The 9,397-nt window shown below is 38.0% G+C and overlaps 1 protein-coding gene across 1 annotated transcript; it reads right to left on the reverse strand.

The window, feature by feature from the left end:
* Positions 1-3,632: 3,632 nt before the first annotated feature.
* On the reverse strand, positions 3,633-4,705 carry LOC139459117 (frizzled-5-like). Its single transcript, XM_071240565.1, has one exon. It carries the CDS (start codon positions 4,703-4,705, stop codon positions 3,659-3,661), a length of 1,047 nt encoding a protein of 348 aa, XP_071096666.1. The 3' UTR covers positions 3,633-3,658.
* Positions 4,706-9,397: the final 4,692 nt, after the last annotated feature.

Consider the following 9,397-nt stretch of genomic DNA (forward strand, 5'->3'; position numbering starts at 1 on the left):
AAGTCTGGTAAGCTTGTGTCGTCATCATTAGTTGTAAACATCATCAACACCCGTGAAGATTCCGGGGTAGAATAGGTCTTCAGCAACGCATGATTGCTGTAAAAGGCGACTATGCTTGTCGTAAGAGGCGACTAACGGGATCGGGTGGTCAGGCTCGCTGACTTGGTTGACGCATGTCATCAATCCCAATTGCGTGGATCGATGCTCATTTTATCAACCACTGGATCGTGTGGTCCAGACTCGATTATTTACAGACCACCGTGATAAAGTTGGAATATTGCTGAGTGCGGCGTTAAACAACAAACAAACAAACAAACAACAAACAAAAGCTTATGATGGAGTCGGAATCGTCCAAAAGATTCTGCTTTTAGTAGATTTCATATGATTATCGAATGTTTTTTTTCGCTTATTAAATAAGTCTTTCAACTTGCCAGTATGTATTGAGACCCGGCTTTACAGATAAGTACAAGTGCCCTGTAAGTATTTCAAGGACATCAATATCCAGGCATGGAAACCGACAGTGTATCACACACAGCTGTTCAAATCAATGTTTGAAGGCATTAAGTTTCGTTCGAGTTTCGTTTCATTTATTATTCAAAGGACATAGAACTTGAACGCTAATGAGTTGTACTTTCATACTTCATCGTGCTTGAAAGCGATATCGACAACCTGATAGTATGTATGGGTCGTGGGTTTCGTTACCAGTGACAATTTCATCAACAAAGATCTACATAGGTCGTAGGGGCCGAATAGATCGACTGCAGTTATCCAAGGAGTCGGGTGGGTGGTCAGACTGATAATATCAACCACTTTGTGCTGGCACATTGATTAAAGCGGCGTTAAACACCATGCACTCACTGATAGATTTACAGCAAATTGAACAGGGCCCTACATATATAACGGTTCCCTATTAACGTTATCGTTCACATTACTATATGTTAATCTTTGCATAACACTTAATAAACAAATTTTCAATTCAGATAACATTAAGACAAATTATATATAGTCCGAAAATTTATGCTATGGGGCTGTAAATATTTCTGGCTTCCTGATAAATGTCAAGTGAATATTATTGTCTTTTGATCAAATATTGGACAGTCAGTTATAAAATTTAATAAGCGCTCAAATTTTGTCAATATTTAGGCATATCAGCCAGACATTTGAATGACTTCATTATGAGACAGTGGGTTGACGTTTGATCAAGAACAAGATTCTAAATACAGAAACAATAGAAATATATAGCACAAAGGATTCCCAATAATACCATTGTACATGTACCCTCATCAATTTGTCCTTACGGTCTGCTTTCATATGTGACAACTATATTTATCGTCACTGGTGCATAGTGCAATGCTATCAGTTTTTGACAAAATGAAATATCTTCTTCTCACCAAGTTTGAACTCTTGTATTTTTTGTGTTTTGTTTGTTGTTTAAAGCCGCACTCAGCAATATTCCAACTATATGACGGCGGTCTGTAAATAATCGAGTCTGGACCAGACAATCCAGTGATTGATATCATGAGCATTGATTCACGCAATTGGGATCGATGACATGCATCAACCAAGTCAGCGAGTCTGACCACCCGATCCCGTCAGTCGCCTTTTACGACAAGCATGGTCACCTTTTACAGCAAGCATGGGTTGCTGAAGACCTATTCCACCCCGGATCTTTACAGGTCTGTACTCTTGTAGGGATCGTTTAATCTGATAGTAAAACCAAAGCCTGCTGTATACTTTGCGAGACTGGTTATTCTCTGGCGTTGACGTTTTATATTTACTTACATACTTATTTTTATATCGATGTTTCTGCTGGTGGAATGAAGTCCCGGAGGTCCATCATGAGCTCCGATGCATTATCAGTTATGTTGAGTCAGCTACATTACAAAAGTAATGGTTTAAAAATAATAATAATAATCATATAACATATTCATGAAGGCTCGCTGACTTGGTTGATGCATGTCATCGTATCCCAATTGCGTAGATCGATGCTCATGATATCAGCCACTGGCTTGTCTGGTCCAGACTTGATTATTTACAGACTGTCATATAGCTGGAGTATTGCTGAGTGCGGCGATAAACAACAAACAAACAAACTTATTCCCGTATAGCCCGACCACACCAAGGTAACATGCCAACTGCACTGGGTGTTCGAACCCGTGAACTATGTTATTTACACATAGGTTGACCGCGTCTATTATTCAATGTGTAAATTGTTTGTTTATAGCAACTGTGCTGTGTTATCACTTGATAGTTTAAAGGAGTGAATGAGTGTGTAGTTGTGCACCGCTTTTAGCAATATTCCAGCATTATCACGGCGGTGATATTGGGATTGTCACGTTGTTCCCATGTATAGCATAGAACAGGTCTTCGGCGTGACGATCAAAGGCTTAAACCATTAGACTACCTTTAGAAGAGTTAGTGAGTATGGTTTAACGCCGCTTTTAGAAATATTCCAGCAATATCACCTTTAGAAGAAGTTCGACCTGTAGATATATCTGAAGTTGATCGATACTGAGTGAGTGAGTGAGTCACATTTATCACCGTTCAGCCGAATGTTAGGTAGGTTGACTTTGTTGAAAGTCTGTTGAAATGTTATGGAGGTACTGTATACAAGTCAGTCAGGATGGTTTTGGAATCTCAGGAATTCCCACGATGTCGGAAATACTAGTATAGATCAGTTCTAAAATTGTTTGAGAGGCATTACTTAGAAGTTGACGGATGACAAGGTACACATAATTTTATGGATAATAACTTCTTTAATACTGTAATCCCCTTGCTGTCAACACCTTACCTATGTTATCCCACTCATATATGCAATTGTTGTTACTGTTAATCCTCTACTGTTAATCCTCCACCAACTATATATATTCTGTACTAAGTCCCTCATTCAGTCTTGCTTGACAGCGGTATAATGATCTATACCGAAACGTCGCTTTTTACAGTATTAAATAAGTTGTTATCCATAAAGTTGTGTCTACCAGATCAATTCTTGTGTCTATTTAAGCATAGATGTAAAGACATGTACATTTACCATAACGAGTGGTACACCGATATTAGAGAACATTGAACATACTCCAAACATTAACACTATTTAGATGTGTTTTTTTATAATTTGCATACCTAGGCTGCTATCATCTTTTTGTGACTTGTATAGCATAATATTATATTAAGGTGCGCTTATTGTAATTTGTACAACATGAACATGTGGCATTTGCTAATGGCCACCTATGCGAACCTGTACGCCTCCCTATCTCTCACTAAACAAAATTGGATGCAAGTCTAACATTTATTACATAAATGCATAAAATACCTAATTTACATATTTCAGGAAAATCTAACATTTTATATCCATTCCGATTACCTTCTTCTTGAGACTGTTTACAAGCCAACATGTCCAAGTAACACATGTTAGAATGACATTTTCTGATTAATGAACACAATTACAACTTCTTTATCAACATGCTTACAGGTAATATAACCTTATCCCATGACGACATTGCAAACAGGATCTCTTCCTTGGATAAACACAAAGTCTTGTAATCGACAGCGGTCTACTATCATGTACACGACAAATTAACATCATACACATAACAATATACACATAAGCATAGCTTATTCAAACATCCCCGTTGCTTAAATGGGATAATGTTGCGCGTCTCTATGGAGATAGTGCACCGTAGAGGAACTGCATGCTATCACGGATGTCTCCAGCAGTTTTTCTGAGCAAAACCAGTAGCCTGCGGTATCCTAGTCTTTTCCGCTTAGGTGGCTTCATGGTCGTTGTCGTTGTCGTTGTCGTTGGTTTGGCGATTGTAGGTTCCATATCTAAGCACACACTGTCCTTTTGATCCGGGAACTGGTCACAGTTGAATGCAATCGGCCATTCGAAACCAAACTTGTTCATAAGACTTTCACAGTCACGTTTACTGTCCTCGCATATGTGCCTACACGTTGGCATGGTGCCAACCAGTGGACTGCAGTAGGGGAAATACGTAGAACACACGAGAAACTTGAAACTGCTTGAGCACTGAACTTTTATTAATGGATAGAACTGATGTGCTTCAAGGGCTGCGTCTTCCATGTTCACATGATTAAGTGAGTTTGGGAACTTCGTTGTATTGTATGGCATGTCCGCACATATAGGAGGTAAAGTTGTAGGCGCAGAACACATACCTTTATGGTTTGGAAGCCTTTTACGTTTAGGTATCTTTGGGTTTATTGATGTTTTCATCGTTGTTGTTGTTTTCGTTGGTTTGAAGATTGTAGGTTCCATATCTAAGCACAAACTGCCTTCCTCTTTAGCCGGGAACTGGTCACAGTTCAATGAGGTCGGCCATTCGAAACCATACTGGGTCATTAGTTTTCCACAACCACGTCTGCTGTCCTCGCATATGTGCCTACACGTTGGAATGGTACCAACCTGAGGACTGCAGTTGGGAAAATATATAGAACACAGCAAGAACTTGAAACTGCTTGAGCACTGAATTTCTATTAATGGCCAGAACTGATGTACTTCAGTGAATGCGGCGTCCACGTTTTCATGATGAAGAGAGTTTGGGAACTTCGTTATATTGTAGGGCATGTCAGCACACATTGGAGGTAAAGACGTAGACGCTGAACACACACCTTCATGATTAGATCTTCCTTTTGCCATCAGTGGGTACAGAATGAACACAACCGCCAGTCCACTTGTTAGTCTAGACATGATGATGGCAGATTGACCTCGAGAACCACTTAGATTAATCTATCTGTGGGTTTGTTCTGTTGTTGGATACTTCAACACAGCCTCAGAAGGGGACAAATTATTTACGCTGTCCTCTTTTGTCTGTCCATTCGGAAAAGTTTGCGAATACCTCAACAGTTTTTCAAACAGTAGCCAGCCGTTCTGTTCAGGTCAGTTTACTGACACCAGGTAGAGAAATATTTTCGTATCTCCGTGATTTAGTCAAATACTTGTGTTGTATATCACTGTGCTATCTGCACACTCTGAAAACCTTAACTGAATGTAGAGTGTTATCATGAGGTAAACACTCCTCATCTAGGTAACATCAGTATTTCGTGAATATGTCAGAAGCTATGTCAATCTTGGTAAAGTGTGCCAGCTCTAATATTACTATTGTACATCAAAACCTTGCAAACATTATCTCCAAATGGTGATGTCATCATGTATGTAATAATCCCAGTAGAATGAGATCTCAAATGTGTAATATTGGCATTCCGCTTTTCATGAACAACTTTAATATTTATATTGGTTTTTAGAGCTAACGAGATGTCACTGTAGATCTTCGAACCAGAGTGTTTGAAACGGTCTAAATATTTGTAGTACGTATCAAAACTGATCTCAGCTCAAACATTTGGTCTTTTTCGTTGTTACCTTTTAAGCAGGGACATTTTTGTCCAAATTGTTAAAGTGCAAAATTGGATTCTACTTATCTCATTTCTCAACCACTAAGAGAGAGGGTCGGAGAAAATCTGGAGCATTTTACTTAGTACCCTTTTCAGTTTTATGCACAGACAATTTTTAACCTCAGGTTTCTCCTTCCGCACTTTAGACCACAAACCTGCTCAATAACGAATGGCATGATGGAGAAAAACCAGCAAATGAGTGTTCTTCTCATGGTACAATTATACAAATGTTTCATGTTCACACGCAGGAGTACTCATTCATTAATAAGATAAGGCTACACATTCTCTTCCTATGTGATACATGATAACGTGTAGAGAATAGAACTGGTCTGAGACAGCAGTTGAAGGCCATTGTGATCAGGTCTTTGTCTGGAGATGACAAAGAATGTACTTTTGAAATATCAGGTAAGTGATGTCCGATTGCTTTGTCAGCAAAGCAACATTGATTGAATACTTTATGACTATAGGCATATAATATATCAATATCACTTGACAATGTGTGCCTTAATAAGAACATGCGGGGGAAAATATGTGACCATTGTATATAGAAACAGTAACATTATTTTAACTGTCTTCCTCCGCAGGACTTTACATAACATGGGATGTAATCTGTTTCTGTACTATGCGAAAAGAAAGTGTGAACTTGTGATAAGGGCTGTTGTAAACTGACATCGGATTCGTGTTATTCGTGTTTATACGGTCTTACTTAAAGGATGAATGTAAGATAGCTATCGTTGGCATCGCCATTCTTTGGTGTGTGTGTCAATGACCCACGTGGACGGTGCCTGGCAACAAAAAATAAAGGTTATAGTTTGAATTATAGTTATTTCATTGGCAAAACTTGACAAACTGGAGGTTAACAATATTTAGGTGATTTATCCCCCTACTTTTTTATAAGGATTACAAGCACGAATTCCTTGAATGATACCATGATTTGTGAAGATTGATAGGGGCGGACATTTTTGACAATTATCAGACCTGTCGTGGTAGAATCATAGGAACTTGACTTAATCATATGATTCGTAATGTGAACTATTTAATGTCAATGTAATATTTACATACAGTAATATCCTATGTTATTCGAAAGAGAATCGTTTTGATGTACATTACATAACTATTAATGGGAATTAATGGAAAAAAATCATTGTAGTACATCGTGTTATTTTGTGTGTGCATTATTTGTCTGTGTCGTTATGATTGTATTATGCATTTAGTTGTTCTTGCGTTGTTATGATTTCAACAATAACATAAGTAATATGGTACCATATAATATTCATGCTTCATATATCGTTTTTATGCTCATGTATTGCGTTATGTATTATTGTGAAACTTACTTATGCGGTTCTGCTATTTAATCTGTTATTTAGCATATTTGATATATAAGGTGAGCTAAAGACTTATATATTCAAAACTAGCAGCATTCATTTGTTGATTAACAGACGACTTTTACGTAGCCCTAAATCAAAGAAAGTAATATTTGTGAAAGTTTCTCTTTTCTCTGAAACTTGATTTTAACTGCATTGATAACTATTATATCATCATGCAGGTAAAATAGTTTTCTTTTGATTCCAGTTAACACGAAGTATTTCACAAATCGGATAACTATTAACCACACCCTATAACACACGAAGTATATCTAGCGATGCTTGTAATATATTGCGAGTGATAATTTATAAAGTAAAATATCTTTGTTGCCAATCAAAACGCAATTTATTATAAAAAATGCGTGTACTTTGTCATTGGTGACAAAAAGCATGTTTCATTTGATTAGTAATTGAGGCATAAATTGTCCCTATTGAGGGATGCCATTGTGAGAATTGTCTGGATTATCATCCATCGGACCCGTGAAGATTCCGGGGTAGAATAGGTCTTCAGCAACCCATGCTTGTCGTAAAAGGCGACTAACAGGATCGGGTGGTCAGGCTCGCTGCCTCGGTTGATGCATGTCATCGATCCCAATTGCGTGGATCGATGTTCATGATATCAGTCACTGGATTGTCTGGTCCAGATTCGATTATTTACAGACCGCCGTCATATAGCTGGAATATTGCTGAGTGCGGCCAACCAAACCAAAAATCATCCATCGATGGACTTCCTAAATCTACGATGGCAATTACCACGAAGGTGGCATGAAAGAAAAGCACTGATCTTGACACTAAACTTGGAATGAACGTAACCGGGATTTCATCATCTTTTCATATGACGAATAATAGTCTTTTGATCGGTGAAATCAACACACAAAATTATCAATCAAGGATTAGTTGACATAGATGTCATTTGACAATCTTCGTAAGTTATCTACTCTCCAATAATAACATTTTCAGACATATGAATTACGAATAGCCAGCCGTTCTGTGGAGGTCAGTTTACTGACACCTCAACTTGTCTTCAAATGTAGAGAAATATTTACGTCTCTGGTAAATATGACTCATTCACGTAATATCGGTATGGCGGTCATACGTCAGAAACAATGTCAATCTCGCTATCTTCCTATTAGGTAATCAGGGCATTGTAACAATATTTATTGTGTACAGTGATCGTTTAAGTTTCAATATTACTATGGTAGAGCGAAACATGATTTATTAAAACTCCATTATCTCCAAATATTGGTTCAACCATGTCCCTTATAAAAACCAGTACACTCTGCACCATTGTTTAATACTGGCATTCTCCGTATCATGAACAGAGGGTGACTCGAATATTTATGTTGGTCCTAAGATTACTAAGTTAACGAGATGTAAGTGTCTATCTACGAGCCAGAGTGTATAGGGTTGGTGTAAATATTTCTAGTACGTATCAAAACTGATCTCAGCTCAAGTCTTTTGGTCTTTTCATTTTAATGTTTTAAGCTTTGACATATTTGTCGAAAGAGCAAAAATGCTAAATGGGATTGACCGAAGAAAATATGAAACATTTTATTTAGTACTGTTATAGTTCAATTTCTGGCACAAACCACGAAAAGGTTTTCTGTTCTTCTGTATCAGTACATATTCTACAGCAGTATAGCTGAAATAAGAAGGACAAAACCCTTTTCATATTCATAAGAAATCGTTTCCAAAAGCAGGGTCGACTGTACGATTCAGACTATACCAGGAGCATGACATTATCATTATAAAGGGGACAGTGTAGTAAAACATGGATTTCATCCTCAACTTCATCCCTACAGTGAAAACATGTTCTCTCCTCCACCGGTGTATTTGTGTATCGTCCAGTCTCTATGTTTATTTGGGCTACTCCGCTTCTGAATTTGGCTAAGGCACTTCTATTACTCCTGTGAATCGAGTGGTAAATGGAGAGACAATACTAAGGTTATTAATTATAGTCTGTTGCAGAATATGCGGTATAAGTGTAGTCATTTATACACATACACATTACACATATACAGATCAAATACACGATATGATACAGTGCAAGAACAAATTAAGATACGGTTTCTATTAAAAATAATTATACGATTATGGATTTAATTAGCATGTTTAATTTTTCTGGCCAACACGGTTGAGATACAGCATCGGCATACTCAACTGGAGTTGTTTTCTGTCGGTCGTAAGTTCATTGTTTGACTGAGCACACTTGTGTCGGGGTTGCGATATTTTCTTCTCTCTGTTGGCAGCCTGCCACCGGTCTGAATTTTGAGAAAGTTCTCAGCATGGGACTGTTAATTTCTTCTTAATGATGTCTACATGCTTACAAACTTGTAGATGTTGGGGCGGTTAGGACCAAACTTTTTCAGCTCAGAGTGCCAGTCTTCCCAGTGTTACTGGTCCTGGAACCAATAGTGTCAAACAGGTTCTGCACAATACGTCCATCAGATTCTACTGATCAGCAACATTGTCATTGAATTTCAGAACTCTGGCGTGTTTAAGGATTTCGAAGGTGAACGAGGGGGAAGTTGGTTATTTGGTTTGTTGTTTAACGCCGCAACCAGCAATATTCCAGCTATATGACGGCGGTCTGTAAATAATCGAGTCTGGACCAGACAATTCAGTGA

The sequence above is a fragment of the Haliotis cracherodii genome, unplaced genomic scaffold, assembly GCF_022045235.1.
Source record: "Haliotis cracherodii isolate W230 unplaced genomic scaffold, xgHalCrac1.p SCAF_13, whole genome shotgun sequence".
NCBI classification, from domain to species: domain Eukaryota; kingdom Metazoa; phylum Mollusca; class Gastropoda; order Lepetellida; family Haliotidae; genus Haliotis; species Haliotis cracherodii.

Excerpts from the sequence above, each read along its gene's own strand:
- LOC139459117 (XM_071240565.1), bottom strand. The coding sequence starts at position 4,705 with ATGTCTAGACTAACAAGTGGACTGGCGGTTGTGTTCATTCTGTACCCA.